This window comes from Melanostigma gelatinosum (genome assembly GCF_949748355.1).
Source record: "Melanostigma gelatinosum genome assembly, chromosome: 20".
Taxonomy (NCBI): Eukaryota; Metazoa; Chordata; class Actinopteri; order Perciformes; family Zoarcidae; genus Melanostigma; species Melanostigma gelatinosum.
In genome coordinates, this window is record NC_136653.1 from 6,282,295 (window position 1) to 6,299,381 (window position 17,087).

Here is a 17,087-nt window from a genome sequence, read left to right on the forward strand (position 1 = left end):
GTCTTCATTGAACAGGAACACCAAGCACCACTTTAAATGCAACAATATTACATTTTCAATTTTCATTGAAACAATCAGTTTTAAATGTTTTTATTTTTCTAATATAGAACAGCATTCGCTGGCGAGTGCCAACCAACCCTCGACTGAATCAACTAAAATAAAGTGAACCTGGAGAAAAGGCCAATGTTACCCATCACTTGACAATTCAGAGACAGGACACCAAGCTATTAAATCAGTCTGGCCCTTTATCCTTCTATAAAACATTTACATTATGTGTGTGTTTGTGTAGGTGTACTAACAAGCTCCATCCATCCTAGTATAGAATACACATCCCAGCATAGTTTCTCCGATGCTCACATTTCTGAATTAGAATTAGAATGGATTTTACAAAACAGGCCGAAACAAAATAGTCAAAATTGGTTCGGTGAAACAAACTTTGGTCCCCTCTTGGCAGGTTTGGTGTGGTGCAATGGATTGAATGTTGCTCCGTTACACCATGTGATTGTTCGATTGCACACAGGTGGACTCAATTTAACTAATTATGTGACTTTTGAGAGTAATTAGCAGCACACAAGCTTAATTAGTGGCTTCATAGAACTTTTCAGTTTTTTTGAAAACAACTTTTATTTTTTTATTTGACTTCACTAATTTGGACTATTTTCTTTCGGTCCATTACATCCATATAAACTGCACATTACTTCCTGGTTGTAATGCAACAGAACAGGTGAACACTGAAGACTCTTGCAAGGCCCTGTACGTGTTCGCTCTGCGGTCAGGACGTGTTCGCTCTGCGGTCAGGACGTGTTCGCTCTGCGGTCAGGACGTGTTCGCTCTGCGGTCAGGACGTGTTCGCTCTGCGGTCAGGACGTGTTCGCTCTGCGGTCAGGACGTGTTCGCTCTGCGGTCAGGACGTGTTCGCTCTGCGGTCAGGACGTGTTCGCTCTGCGGTCAGGACGTGTTCGCTCTGCGGTCAGGGCTTTCAGTTTGGGGCTAAAGATGATCAGTTATTATTGTATGGCTGAAGCGATCCCCCACAAATACTGACACATGTCTGAAGCTGTGGTTGACAGAAAACACGACAAAAGTGATCTTAATAAAATATCTTTTTTTATTTTTCGTAATAAAAGACGAAGATGACATCCGACGACCATCACCTGAAAATCAGTCAAACAAGGTAGAGAGAAATGTAAAGAGACGTTTGAGACTCAAATAGCACAGGGTACAGAGTCTACACTTTAAGTGTTTCAGAGCACATACTGTAAGAGACAATAGACGACAGAATCAAAGCACGGCAGTCAGTCTTTTTAAATTTAGACTATAATCCAGGCCGTTTCAAGTTCCAATTGTGCCACAATAACTACAAATAAACTGCCCCCATTTTCTCTGCTTTTTGTTCTTCCAAAGGATATGCCAGAATAAGGATACAAATGGTTCTGCTGGGCCACAATATCAAGCCTTGGCATCTTGAATAAATAAAGTGTAAACACAAACGTAAAAAGAAAACACCATTACAAGAGTAATAAGGCTTGTTCTATATATACACACAGAACAGATGACACTATGGCTTTCATTAGAACATTCTCTCACTCACCTGCTGAGTTCATCGATGCTTTGGTCCTCTCTTGGTAACCGTGTTGTCTTCTTTCGGTTTGGCAGATCGGGCGAATTGCTGGGAGTTCATAGTTAAGGTCTGTGGGGCTGCAAACATTTCCATTAAACGGGCAAAAGGTTTACTCTCGCCTGATGAAGCCTCTTCTTTTTCAGGCCAGACCTTTCAGCTTCTCTTAAGTAAGGGAAGCACATGGAAACCATCATCCTATACGGGCAACAGATCTGCTCCTTCATCTGGTCCCATTAGTACCCTCTAATACTTCGAATGTATACCCATCTATCTACCAAACTAATACACCACAGATGATGATATACACCAGAACCCCAACCTCACTGCAAAGCCAAATTTCAGCTCACGGCCCGAGTTCAGACTGATAATCACAGACTTATATTTAATATTCGCATACGTGTTTGTATGCAGCAGCTTGAAGCCACAGGGGACCGTCTTCCTCGAGGCACTTGCCACCTCGTATGAATTTAATTTGATTAAAGGTCGCGGCTGTTTGCGTAGAAATGCCAGAAGACTACTGTCCAAAAGAAGGACCTTTTAAAGAGCCCGGGTCACCTTCTCTGCTGAGCCCAGTACCTCAGTGACGGATGAAATAAAAGGGGAGGGGCCAGATGTGTGAAAGGCTGTCACTGCAGTGCTAGACCTTACCCTTTAAACTACAAGCATTTCACGCAGGTTTCTTCTCCTTCTTTCAGCTCCCTTATTTTTGTAGCAGGCTGTTTGAGGATTCTCTGGCAAGTGTCATGCTGCGGTCTCTAGCTAGCACTGAAAAAATCATTATAGGGACTCTAAACTGGGACCGGCTGTCCTCTACCTATGACTGCTTAAAAAGACATCTGCACCCAAATGAACCTTACGCGACTCTTTCATGCTCCAAATAGAATAAACCCTTTAAAAACAATCCAAGTCTGTTACCCTTTGAGCAGTATATTTTGATTATTTCGTTAGCAAAGCAAAGCTTGCTCACCACGTCGTTAATGGCTGAACGGTGACTGAATGACATCTGTCGCCTGACCTGCCACACAGCGACTACACGCAGGACGTCTCCAAATAAATGACGTTGCAGACCCTGCTGTTCATTCTTTGAACTGGAAGACTAATATGCCGTCGCCAAGCTAATTGGTTATGGGATGCACATTAAGACACCCTTCAAAAATCAATAGCCTTGTTCCATTAGACAAGTTCAAAGGTTGATGTGCAATTATCGGTGCTGCGCTGAGGAAGAGCAGGTGGCGGTTCAGGGCTGCCAGAAAATGAGTCCTCGCCTTTTGGAGGGCCAACACATCTGTGATGGGAGGCGTCCGCCTCATACACACACACCACCTCCTTAACTGGCCCTCTGTGTATGTTTAGTGCATCGTATACACCAGGTCTGCAGCTTTCTTTTCTCAATCGGTCACTTGTGGGCAACACCTTCCACATACTATGACAAATTGTGCTTCCATCTCCTAAATGTAATAGAAAATGGCCTTGCGATATGGAACAGGAAGTGAATATTACACCAGAAAATGAGCCTAGACTAAGTGCATCGAGAATCATTTTTGTTTTAGGGCATGTTAGATATCAACATGTATAGAAATATATATATATATATATATATATATATATATATATATATATATATATATATATATATATATATATATATATATATATATATATATATATATATATATATATATAGAAATATATATATAGAAATATCTATATCTATATCTATAGATATCTATATATAGATATCTATATCTCTATATCTATATCTATATCTATAGATATCTATATATAGATATCTATATCTATATCTATAGATATCTATATATATCTATAGATATCTATATCTATATATATCTATCTATCTATATATATATATATATATATATATATAGATATAGATATATATATAGATATATATAGATATATATAGATATATATAGATATATATAGATATATATAGATATATATATATAGATATATATATAGATATATATAGATATAGATATATATATATATATATATATAGATATCTATATATAGATATATATATGTATAGAAATATATATATATAGAGATGTATACATATATATACACATACATAGAAATATACACACACACACACACACACACACACACACACACACACACACACACACACACACACACACACACACACACACACACACACACACACACACACACACACACACACACACACACACACACACACACACACGTGTAGAATCTGTGTCCACCTCCTCCAGATAAGCCTGGATTTCCCCTCCTGATAAGATCTCGTCCTCGTTTCATCTTGCGAGAGGCGGTAAAAGGATACGACGACGAGGGGCTTGTTGTCGAGAACGTAGCCGTTGGTTTCCCGCAGGGCTTTCTCTGCACTCTGCTCACTGGGGAGTCCCACGAAGGCCTGCCCTTTCATCCGACCCTCCTTCATCAACACAACGTCAAACCTGAGAAATAAAACCAAGACATCATTATCACTCCGAGCTTACAGCCTAGCAGAGTCGACGTCATATTGGAGCTCTTCAGTATGAGAGGCAATCAGAAAATATGATCTGCTGCTGTGACCGTATGAAACAGTGGCCGTCAATCGTGTGTCTCTGAGACCCGAGAAGCTGCCGGTTTCTATTCCAACAAATTGGTTTTTTTACTGATTTGCAACTTAAGCCAAAGAGAAGCAACAATCGTGAAGACTACGTTCAATTTTAAAACAGCTTCAGGACAACGAAGATTTGGTGGATAAGAAGTTGAGTGAAGAGGACGCGTCTGCTCTGGTCGGGTTACATACATGTTTCTCTCGGCCTCTGAAGAAGGGTTGACGTATCTCCCATAGATGTACTTTAGGTCCTGGAAGACAAATGATGCGTATCAGGAAAAATAGTCGATAAATGAAGATGAATGCATCGTCGATTCTGTGGTTCATGCAGAAGCAACGCTCACACCTCACAGAGGAAATGTAAAGAATGACATATGACATATAATGATCTAAAGCAATACATGAAAACTCCAGAATGAGCATCACATCCAGTAAACCAAAGTGGGTCGAGTGCTATAAAAGGACCTACTTTCTCTTCCACTTGCTTTGCGATGTTCTTCACGTACAGTCTGCAGGTAGGCTCACCCGGTTCATAGTGTTGAAACACAGACATCCTTTTTATCTCTGTGTTAAAAAGGAGAGAAGAAGAAAGACAACTTGATGCAAGGCGCATTTCAAAAATACAGGTACAAAGGATCATCACAGAGCTGCCCGTACATACATAAAGGTAAATTCAAAGTCGTTGCAACTCAATACACTCCGCTAAATGTTTTATTTAAGACGGGGTGGATTGAAGAGCGGAGACATTAAAGCAGTGATTGCATGTTTGAGCCCAGCACCGAGCAGCCGCTGCATTGTAGAAAGAACTTGGACGAATCATATTTCAGCTATTGGAATGGAAAACATGCCTGAGCATCGCGTGTCGGTTGAGGAAGAACAAAGAATTACACTTAAAAGTACTCTGGCTCACCAAGTGAAGAACAGGGATCCATATTAGCTGACACGTTTAGGAATGTGGAGGTCATTTAGAAATGTTGCCACATTTGAATTATTTTCTGAATTATTAGTGCTGGGTAAGTCAACGCATTATTATCGCGTTAACATTCATTAATTGGCGCCGACAATTATTTTATAACACGTTAACTCATTTTTTTATTTTGAAAGTCCGTGGAGGAAGTCTTCAGCAGACTACGTTGATGCAGCTTGTGGGAGCAGTTTAGATAAACAAAAGCAAGACAAGCGGCGTTACAACGTGCACCAGCTGCTGCTCTGCCTGGAGACGACTGGACATCGCTGCGGTAAAGTCAGCAGACACTTACATGTTAGTGCACCTATACGCTGAAACTCACGGTAAACTCATTCAAACGGCACAGATCGGGAGCGAGCGAAGGACTTTCAAAGTTAGCGGAAATATTAGCGTGAGACAACATCCGGTTTCTTCAGACGAACATCCGGTTTTCAGAATAAGATGCCAACGAAGTATGAATTATAAAACATGCTACCTGCATCTCGTGAGTTAAAGGGAAAATATACATATGATATAAGAATGATATAACATAAGAAATATGATCGCGACTGTGTAAAGGGAATACTGATGTTAAAAGGCACCGTATTTGTTTTAATAAGTGTCTGCAAACCAAATGTTATTGCCCTTTTGTTCATATAGTAGTACTTTTAAAATAGAAGTGCGCAATACACTATGTTTGAATTCATTATTGAACTTTGTCATAACAATGCGATTAATCGCAAAAAATCAACGCGATTAAATATATTAATCGTTGCCCAGCACTAATATATATACATATACATGTATTTATATCCAACTACATCTATTTAGCTGACCACATTCAGTCAGTCTGGCTAAAGACAGCTGCTTGAGTCTGGAGATGTCACGGATGAGAGAGGTGAACAGATTCTGATGACGCTACATCAATAGAAATGGCCGACGTTCGGAGTACATTACTCCACCTCTCTTTGTGATTTTGTCTGAATATTGCCGGAATTGTTTTTTGGTGACAAGTAATCTTTGATGTTTAGCATTTCAGCGTTGGGCTGAGACGGCCGCTAACCACCAGCAGCAGACTAACAACTATTTTACATCTCTCCTCATCATGGTGGGGTGATTGTCAGCTTAGAAAATGTAACGCTGATGTTAAACTTTTTAGCTCGTCTTCCTCTCGATGGATCTCAGTTTCTTTTGTCGAGTTTGAGTCTCTGCAGTTGGCGCCTCTCTTTTTTTGTTCAGCCACCGTGGCTCTCGCTGCTCTCGCAAACAGCCAAATCTCTGTAATATGCTGTTGCTGCTTTCATTCGACTCGCATCACTTCTACACAGAGCAGCATTTCTGAGAGGAAAATGCAAATTGATATGGCCGCTGTTGGCAGCATCATTAAAAAACATTTGCTGACATGAAAAGAACATGTCATGGATTACCATTGTTATCGCTTAACACCTAAGCTGTATTCTGTCCTGATATTCATGGTTTTTTTTCTCAGATTTGAAAACTAATATCTCAGGTCTAGTTTATTGACTTCCTGTCTCTAATCAGCGGTTTAAGATCAGTTCTGTTGGTCAGTTCACTAATGTTATCACTTCCCATCACATCCAAGTCTTTTATGGTTGGAGTAAATAAAAAGCACCCAGAGTGAAACGGACCAAGAGCCTCCCTTCGTGTTTACCGTCTCTTGACAGCCGTCCTTTCTCCAGTTCCTTCCTGGAGATGACGTCTGAGGGGAGGTCCTGCTCGTCGTCGCTGTGCTCCTCTTGCTGTTGGGATGCCGGTGCGCTGGGGTAAAGCTTCCCGAAGCCCTCCGCCTCCGCCACCTCCTGGCTGCTGCCGCCGGGGGTGAGCTCCCTCTCATCCGCTTCTGCAGGACACACAAGAAGTTGAACCCGATGCAGCACATTCACAACCGACTCGTCAAGTTGTCGCTGTATTCGTTTTGGCGACAACGCTGGCAGCGGCTAAGCGGTCTCCCGTATTACGTGTCACTAAGTTGGATGCAAACGCGCGTTGCCGGGCTGCTTTAAGACACGAAACAAGGAAGAGGACGCGCTCCCTACAGCACAAACACAGATGGAAGTGTTCAAAGTCTCTCACAACAGCAGATGGTGAAGTAATCACTTCCACAATGTTTATCGTCTTCAGGAATCCAAACACGCTCAGGATGGGAGAGCGGATGCAAATCCTCCTGGTCGAAATCAGTTTAACATATTGATTGTTTAACATTCCTAAACATGGCCTCGTTACAAACCGGCCGAGTTGAAAACAGGGATTTCTTCGTCGGGGGTTAACGCGGTGAATGACGTCTTTTGCTGGAAATACCGCTGTAGTTGAATTGGTCGCGCTGAAGACGACGGTCTCAAGAGTGAGGCGGAAGCACATTCAGTCTTTGTCAAATAAAGAACTGTAATCAAATGCCATTCCTGTTTTATAAACATGAGTTTGAAAGGCAGCGGGGAGGGATAACTCCAGCAGACTTTTCTCACACACACACACACACACACACACACACACACACACACACACACGCGATGGAATTACTAAGAGCAGTGAGCCTGTACAAATCTGAGGAGGGGCAAAGAAATCTTGTCTCGTGCACCGGAGCAAGAAGTGCTGGGGAGCTTTTCTGATACACCCTCGGCAGAGAACTACGGTAGATCACTGCTTTCAAAATGATCCTCCTCCTTATCTGCCCCCCCCAACTCCCCTTTCCATTTAAATAGCTTGTTTATCGGATCACACAACCCCCCCACACACACCTTTCCCAAAACAAGACTAATCCAAAAAGCCACCTGTCATAGTTTATCTTTCTCCCGCCTCTAGGAAATCTTTTGTGTTTGACTTTGAGATCTATCTTACTTCTCAGGGGCTTGCCGGGGAGTGAAGTTGTAGCCAGAGAGAGTGCCGATAAGGCAAACAGGGAGCTGCACAGCTGACACGTAACACAGACTGTGCCCCCGATGACATTTTCTCATACAGATAATGGTAAAAAGCCCTTTCTGCTGTGATATACTGCTGTGCAACACTTGGCTCCATGGTAAGGGCTTTAACTTATGAGTATCAAACCACCTCCTGCTTCTCTGCAATAATAAACATGATGTATAGGAATAATCAAATCCTTATGGTGCCTTTCTTTCTCTGAAGACAGAAGGCGGTGCACTTTTCTTATGTACTGCCGGACCAGCTATTCTCATCTCAGTGACAGGCCGCTGCTCCGCTGATTGGACTTCCACATTAAAAGGTGGCGTTTACAATTTAGCCTAATGCGCATTGGCACGAAGTTCCTTCCCAAGATGCCGGTCATCAATAACAGATAAGAGACGGGAGATTAATGGAACTGAAAGATGGACGACTGGCAGACTAATCCTTTAGTCAGGCGACAGGAAATTGATGAGCAACTATTTAACATTTAAATTAATTTATCAACCAAAGTTCAAAAATATTTGCTGATTCCATTTGCAATGAGCCATTTACACTATTTATAGGACAATAAATTGAAAGTCATTGATGGATTTATTGAGATAATAATCCCACACTCGGGTAAATAAAGATAATTGTTCGTTAATGACTTTAATCTATCCATTAAAGTCATTACAGATACAGATCAATGATCTCTTTGACTTGACCTTACCTATGGTTGCCGTCTAGCAAAGTGACGTCACAGAAAATAAAATAAAAACTGTATTTAAGTCATGATTCGTGCAAAAATGATCAGAAAATAAATAGGAACAAAAAATAATTCACCTTCCTCAGCACAAACATATTCAAGCTTCTTAAATGTAAAATGATTTGCTGCTTTTCTCGGTTTTTTATCATCATGAATTGAGTATTTTTGGTTTAGAACTGTTGGTCAGACCAAGCAAGAACTTCATGAACATCACCGTGGGCTCTGGGAAATTGTGATGGAAGTTTTTCTCAGTCACTAAATGATTAACGAATAAAAAACATAACAAATCAACAGGCTACATAGCGGCAGAGCCCTTACCCCCGCCTTCATCGTCAGGCTGACCGGGCCCACTTCCTTCCACTATGGCCGCCGCCTCTGGAACCGAAATGTGGAATTCGATTTTCCTCTGGCCGGCGGGGTGGGGCTGCTCAAACACATCGGAGGGCTGCAGCACTGGAGCACTGAGGACAGCAGAGACAATCTCCTCAACAGCAGCCTCTAAAACAGTAGCCCCAATAAAGCTGGCTCCGGAGAGGCTTCAGGGCTGCGTTATTTTGTTCTGGTCCACCACAGATACTTCCCCATTCCACAAACATGCAGCCCGGAGACACTGAGGTGTGCATATAGTTTAGAAACAGAGCTTGTGGTCTGTCATTAAGGGAGTGTGTGCTTGAAACAATACTGTCTTTATGAGGACTATTGTCTGGAGGATTTTCATCTTTGTTTTTTTAGCTGCCTAAGAATACGTCTATGCATGAGGACTGAGACATGCACGAGTGCCTTTGGTGTAATAATAATAAATAATACATTTTATTTATATAGCGCTTTTCATGACACTTTACATTAAAATCATCATCTATAAAAACAATACACTAAAAACAAAGTACACAATAATAGTCACACATTAAAAGCAGTTTTGAACAGGTGAGTTTTGATTTGTGATTTGAATGTGGAAAGGTCAGTGCAATCTCAGATGGTTGTACCTCTGAGAGTCTGGTTTGGGAGCATAGAGTAGATCCTTGATCTTGGGCTTCTTTCTCTTTGAAGCTGTTTTTGGTCTCAGGGGTCTCTTGCATGCTTGGTTGACCAGGCCCATCAGACGAACAATCCTGGAATAAAGCAAAGAGAGAGAATAAGGGAGAGAATGTCTACCTTGGACAAAAAAAAAGGTTTTAAGACTTTTCTCTTCAAGCCACTTGTGTTTCTAGAAACATTACTTGTGAATGACACATGAACACACCGCGTCGAACGGCAGCGGCAATGCAAAACAAAATGCCTCGAGAAGATGCGAGCTGAGTCCTCTCTAAGTACTGCTCCCCACCTCTCTTTGTCTTCCTCGTCCCCGCTCTCGTACTCGGATTCTTCTCCACTGGACAGCTCCATCTCCTCCTCTGGTAAAGGCGGGTAGTCGGGAGGGAAGGGAGGAGGCATGGGCATGGGTGGTGCAGGAGGCAGGAGCTCAAACTGCAGGAAAGGAAAAAAACAGAGCTGGCTTAGCTCGCAAATGCCTCTGGGTTCAACCGACGGACTTCAGGAGTGCAGTCTTTGGTCAGAACTTGGATTCATTGGTTGGCAGGTCGGAGATGCGATACAAGTATTAAAGGCATGGAAGGCTACATGGTTCAGACTCATGCAAAGTGCTCAAATATTCCCCCCACCAATAATAAAAGATGACTGTGCTACGTGGTGTAGTTAGTAGAGCTGTAACATTATCGATTAATCTGATGATTATTTCCTGAATTAATCTTTTGGTGCATGAAATGATGGAAAATAGTGAAAATGACAATTATAATTTCTAAGAGCCAAAGGCAATATTTCAGATTTATTTATTTAAAAAAAACAAGCTTCACTGGGAGAGAGAGAGAGAGACTTAATCAATAAGCCTCTGATGGTTGAGGGTTAACTGGTTAACCTCAGTAGTCGAGTTCCTATCCTTGGACACGTCCCCTCCAACACATTTATACAATAACCTCTTTATAACACCGCAGAATTTCTTGTTTAACATCAAATCAATAACACCAAAACCATCTACAACCTGTTCCTCTTTATCCAATGTACACACGCTTACCATGGGGGGCCTGGCAGTGACCGGGCCAAACGGACACGGTAAATTCATCTTGTTCATCAGATGCAGTACCTGCATAATTGGAGACGAGAGCATTAGAGCGGTGACGGCTGTATCTAAAGATTCATACCACAAGATGGGTGGGAGCTGGTAATATAAATATACTGCTGCTCTCAAACAGGCAGCCGGGAACTCGGGGCTCCATATGTAAAACAGATTGCAAGGCTTTTGCATTTTCATTTAAAATACGAGGATCAAGGTGAGATCGAGGCTGAAGTGAGATAGCGGCGGTGAGGCTGAGGACGGAGGTGGCTTCTCTGCGACACACTAGCACCACAAAGACGCCGACGCTAGGAGCAGCAGCATGGGAAAAGCCAGGCAGCACGGCTCCCGGGGAAATGTTAAACCTATAACTCATGCCTCCCACTTATGGTTTATTATTAACACTTGCTCCCCAAATTGAAATTTAAAAGGCAAATGTTTGCTGTTTGATCTTTAGGAGGTTGGATAGAGTTCAAAAACCTCTGCGATATTCATTTTTCGATCTAAAATGTGAATCTGAAGGCTAGAAATGTTGTCACATTTGCTTTTTATTTGTACAAATTCCCACTTTCCTAAAAAAAACAGAAGTAAAGTATGAATACAGGAACAGGGACACAAATCGAACACACACACACACAGATGACCAACATATGCATATTAAAGATGTGCAGGTAATGGACGAACAACTAAATGATATAAAAGAAGCAGTATATACTCACTTGAACATAAAACTTTGGCACACTCATGAGGACATGTGATATGTTTGTCAGAATGCCATTAGAAGGTGGTGGGTATAAATATTTCAGAGTTGGATTCGATTGAAATGTCAACCTGTGGGAGCGAGAGCGAGAGGAAAAGACAAAATGACTTAAAAGGAAACTCTGCGGCTGCAACTGGCTGCCGAAAATACAATACACCCCCCCCCTCACTTAACAACTCACACAATGTGTCAAAATAATGGAGACGCATGAATATGTGGTCCAGCCGGTGAGCGTTAGCGAGCTAGCTCATTCTTAAGATGACAAGCACTCAGCCAACAAATATGAACCCCAGCCATTAAGGGACGTTGGGAGCAGCGTGCCATGTCAGCACCAACGCTGGTCCTCGTGTAATAATAACTTTTAGAAGCCCACACTCCGAGGCCTAATAAACTAAGACTTCAAGTGTATGTTGTTTAATCTGCCACAAAAGAAATCTGTTAGCAGTTCTGCTGGGACTGAGACAAACAGTGAGAACAGCCTAAATTGATATCCATCTGATAACTGTGTAGTAATGTTTGGGAGAACACGCTCTTTTTGCTGCAAGGTGAAAACTAACATGTCAGCACAATCATTAAAAGTGAAGAAATTTTAAATAAATAAGTGACAGAAACATAACAATGTCAAACATTTTAATTGTATGATGTTGGCCTTTAGTCTCAGCTGGAGCAACAGTCGTAGTGCCAAGAGAGTAGGGCTGGGCGATATGGCCTAAAAAAAAAATCTCCGATTTTTTTACAAAAAATCCGATTCACGATTTAAATCGATTTTTTCCCCCACAAATTTTTGCAGATGACAGAAGCTGTTGAAAACAATTTTTTATTTTATTTTGTGATGATTTTCCCTCGTAGGTTGATAAAAATAAACAAAACCTGAACATTGTAGAAAGGTGCCTGTAGTATACAAAAAGTATTTGGTCACTCTTTTGTTTCCCTGAATCATTTAAATATTAAATTAAATTAAACATAACATTAAATGGCATTAAATAGTAGCCTTCCATTGTAAACAACTGTGCAAATGTAACTTTTTACAGTAAGCTTTTCTAACTGAATACACTGATACAAACACAGCATGAAATAAAATGTATGTGACCCTTTACCATTCACATTTTCAAAAGTCCAACATCTGATCTAACATCAACATAACATATTTTGCACAGTAAATAAGTGCATGTAAACAAAATCAAGTGCATTCACAACATAACCAACAGTATTAAACAGTAGTGCATGTTTTTTCTAAATATTTTTTGCCAGGAAGACAGCGTCGCTTGTGCTCCCGCGGTCCTGCAGGGCGCAACACTTCTCCCACTCGGCGGCATGCCTCTGTTTGAGGCTGTTTGTTCTGTGTCAGATGACACGAACCCGAACTATTTCCAGACCACCGAAGACACATTCTTCCCTCTCTTAAGAACGAGAGCTTCACTGCTGGCCGCCATTGTTTTCGTTTGTAAACAATGCGCGCGCACTCAACTACGGGAACCCAACCCAAGGGTGGGGGCGATTTTCTCGATTTTCAATAAAACACATCGCCTTAAAGCACACATTCGAATTAATCGATTAAATCGATTTATCGCCCAGCCCTACAAGAGAGTGCGTCTCATTCAACACCATGATTGGGAAAATGACATTGTTTTTTTCAATGGTCCAGTGTTTTAAAATCAAATGTGTAGTTATGCTAATGTCCTGGTCTGTCAAGAAGTTACTTCATATTGTTCACCTAATTATCAACATCTCCATAAATTAGCTTGTTTTTGAGGAACTTGCGGCTGACTGCTAAACTTTTGGATTTAGCTTGTATTAGGATTGGGCTATTGTAGGCAATGGTACAATGAACAAGACTTCATTTTGGATTTTTATATGATTTTTTAAATTAATTTGATCACTGGATTAACTACATTCCTGTCCGGTTATTGTATTTGATGACAAATTCTCAATTCAGGAGGTGGTGAACACTACTGGCTGATCCAGATTACATTTCAGCACACGGCGGGATAAACTGGCAGTGTTGGAGACCACCTGCTGCCACCAACTGGCAGGACAGACGGCCTGTCAGGTGCTCAATGGCGGCCTGACCATCTAATTGGACACAAGGCCGCTGACAGCTCCTGACCATTGCTCTCAGATGCTCATCCAGGTTTATTGTCAGCTAGCGTGCACACACAAACCGACGGACACCAGGTTTGGACAGCGCGTGTCATGCGTGCATATCCAATTGTATATAGTATCCTTTGGATGGGTAACGCCTTGGTCATGGGGCCTGATACTGCAGAACGTAATATAATCGTTTAGTTTTAACCTCACAAGACAGAGCGAGAACAAAATCCAGAGCTCCACATGATGTCTTGAGTATAAGGCACGAGAGAGTGACACACTAAATCACCTGCTGAGTATAACTGAAGCAGTTCAATGTCATCTTTTCAGACCGATTTACAACACGTCATGAAAACAGAACGCTTCATCTCAATTAGGATTTCAGAAATCATCTCCGACTACGTCGAGACTTGCTAACAACAGTTTGTAGACATGCATTCAACACTCACCCAAGGTTAGGCGCAACGCCGGTCTCTATGAGGGGAATGTTTGGCTGCTTGGTCTCCTGTTTCCTCTGCTCTTTCTTGACATGTTTACCACTGTAGAAGAAAAGTACACGTTACAAAAACGATTCAACTGTGGCTTTCACCAGCGATCATGTGATGAATACTTGTTTTAATGCTTCTTATTTCATTTCGCTGGGTGCTGAGAATATGTTCACACTAACACTGAGTGAGTTTCACTCAAGCACTAGGTGTAGATATCAGTTCAAATTGAACTTTGTCCAATTTTGAGTCTGGTCAAAGTTGATATTTGCCAACTTATAAATACAAATCCATGTGTGGGGAAATCATTTCTGGTCTGTGGGGCTTACAACAGGATCTTAAGACCACACGACCGAAACCAACACCGGCTCGATCTCACAGGGAGGTTAACAGCCCATATATGTGCAAAAGTAACATTTCTCATAACTACGGCCTGTGCAGATCCACGGCGTTTGTTAATCCATATAAATCAAGCAACTTACCTGTTTGACACCGGTGGGTCCTTTAATACTGTCACATGATCTTGGCCTTTCGCAAACTCCGCAACGAGTGTATGATCAAGGACATCTAACTGATGGAGCCTGCCGAGAGCCTAAAACAGATGCAATGATACAATGAGATTCACTTTAAACTCTAACTTTACACAAGCAAGGCTTCGTCAAATGTCATACGACTACAAACACTACATAAATAACTCACTTTTGCTGCCGACCTCTCGCTTCTAAAGGTTGCAAAAGCTGCATGTTTCTGTGGAGATGGAAAAGCGTGCTCAAGGACAGCGACTCAACTGAATGTCAGGACACAAAGCTTTGGTATCAGTGAGGCACAACCTACCAAACGACCCGTGTTTGAGAAGACCCTGACCGACTCGGCTCCAAAATACTTCAAGAGGTCCTCTTTCTCATCCTGTCGGAGCTCAGCTGGCAGGTGGCGGATAAGCAGAGTTTTATTGATGCGTGTTGGGACCAGGTCCTCATTCTTGTCCATTTCCCTGCAGAACAGCAGGCAGAGAGATGCTAGTTAGACAAAACAGTAACGGTACCGACCAGTCCACTGGACGCCTTCGTTTTTCTCAGTTTTATTGACGACTGGCATAATATTAGAGAGTGTGTGTGTGTATATATATATATATAAAAAAAAGAGTGACCTGAACAACAGTACTTCAACAATCCTGCAATAACCACTGAATAACCTGAAACTCATTTGGTGATACTGTGTCGTTTGGCCCTCACATGGAGGACGAAATATTACTAACATCTTTCAGTCGCTAAATTACAAGTGTAATGTGTAATTCTTACAATTGAAAACGTGAATTCAGTAAATAGGTTTCATTGTCAATCATTAGCTATTTTTTAAACGAATACTGCCGAATTAAAGAACCAATCCCAATGCTTTCTTAATTATCCGAGGTCATGGTCTATCAGACGTGTATCGTTACAAGTTAAATTTATTTTCCTTGAACAGAAACGCGTGCTACACAGGACTAGCGCTAAACTTAGCTCGGTGCTATATGTGAGCGAAGCTAACGTGCAGCAAACCCCCAGGTTGAATTTACCTCATTACTTTGCCGAGGCCAACTGTGAAGCCCCTTATGATTCCAAGATATTAGATGCAGCCACTAGTATATTCAGGTCATGTTTCAGCAAGTAATCCAAAGCTCAAGTGACATCTTCCACGACATAAAGCTACATTACAAGCCTGACACGGCTGTAGCCAGTAAACATATCCACTTCCGCCCGCGTCTTCTTCTTCTTCTACGGTGATTTCGGGTGGACAACAAATAGCAGCGACACATTCTGGTCTGGAGTATTGCCCGATCCCGTAACATTTGTTCGATATAGCACGTGTGATGGGGGAAACAAACGAAGTTTTCCCAAACACTCCACACATTGAAGCAAGGCTGCTTTTAATAGTGATAGTTACAATGGGGACTTCTGGTCACTGAGCGTATCTTAATCGTATCGTATCGTAATTGCATTTGTACCGAAGAATTAAATGAGACTGCGAGTCAAATGCCTTGATATAAATTGCATAATGCATTTGAAATGTCAATACAGAGTCCACAGCACTGCTGTTTGATTTTAGTTAATGAGGCCTCGTTCGTCATCAAAGCAAAAAAAAGTACTGCTTGATAAAAATATAATTTTGGCAGTGTTGCAAGTTGAGAATGCGCACTTAAATAGCCCTGTGTTGTAATGTAAAATAGTGAAAGACTGCCTTCCAGGGGTCAAAGTGAGTGGAGATAACCCTCCAGCTGAAATAATTAGTTGGTAATGCGTATTATCAATATTATTTAAAGGTTTCAATAGGAGCATTCATAGTCAGTAACTGTATCTGTTGATATTGTTGATATCACGTGCAGGAGTACTGACAAGCTGCTCTCATTACAAACAGATTCACTTATAACATAGTAAAAAAAATCAAAACATATTAACATCATGTTAATAATTCACATATGATAATCGTGGTAATAATTCAGCACCTCTTTTCTAACAGTTACGGTTAGACTCTCTCTCTACCTCCCTACACTCTAGCCTACTGCTGAGTGTAATTCATTTGCCAGAAAAGGGACAAAACGTACAATAAACAAAGATGTATTTAACTGCAAGCATTATTTTTATGCTTGCATAAAATATTATTTTGTCAAAATTGTCTACAGTTAATATCATAACTGTGAATTATTTTGGCCCTGATAATCGTAAAGGGAAAATCTGATAATGTGACAGCCCTAGTAAAGAGCATCATTTAATAATAATGTAACAACAATAACCAGCCCTGCACATTAAGTTTAGTTGTTGTATTTCACCA

General features: G+C 41.3%; 1 protein-coding gene across 2 annotated transcripts; it reads right to left on the bottom strand.

Moving 5' to 3' along the window:
• Window positions 1-1,085: 1,085 nt before the first annotated feature.
• On the bottom strand, window positions 1,086-16,004 carry rnpc3 (RNA-binding region (RNP1, RRM) containing 3). Of its 2 annotated transcripts, none has more exons than XM_079291700.1 (16): window positions 15,835-16,004; window positions 15,114-15,270; window positions 14,979-15,026; window positions 14,762-14,871; window positions 14,244-14,333; window positions 11,666-11,777; window positions 10,908-10,976; window positions 10,161-10,303; window positions 9,823-9,948; window positions 9,158-9,300; window positions 6,848-7,036; window positions 4,699-4,793; window positions 4,422-4,480; window positions 3,951-4,083; window positions 1,592-1,669; window positions 1,086-1,154 (listed from the first exon to the last, which is right to left on the bottom strand). In XM_079291700.1, exons 1-15 carry the CDS (start codon window positions 15,837-15,839, stop codon window positions 1,601-1,603), a joined length of 1,548 nt encoding a protein of 515 aa, XP_079147826.1. In that variant the 5' UTR covers window positions 15,840-16,004; the 3' UTR covers window positions 1,086-1,154; window positions 1,592-1,600. The 2 variants fall into 2 exon arrangements, with proteins under 2 accessions (XP_079147826.1, XP_079147825.1); XM_079291699.1 differs by lacking the exon at window positions 1,086-1,154 and adding an exon at window positions 1,165-1,463.
• Between the last annotated feature and the right edge of the window lie 1,083 nt (window positions 16,005-17,087).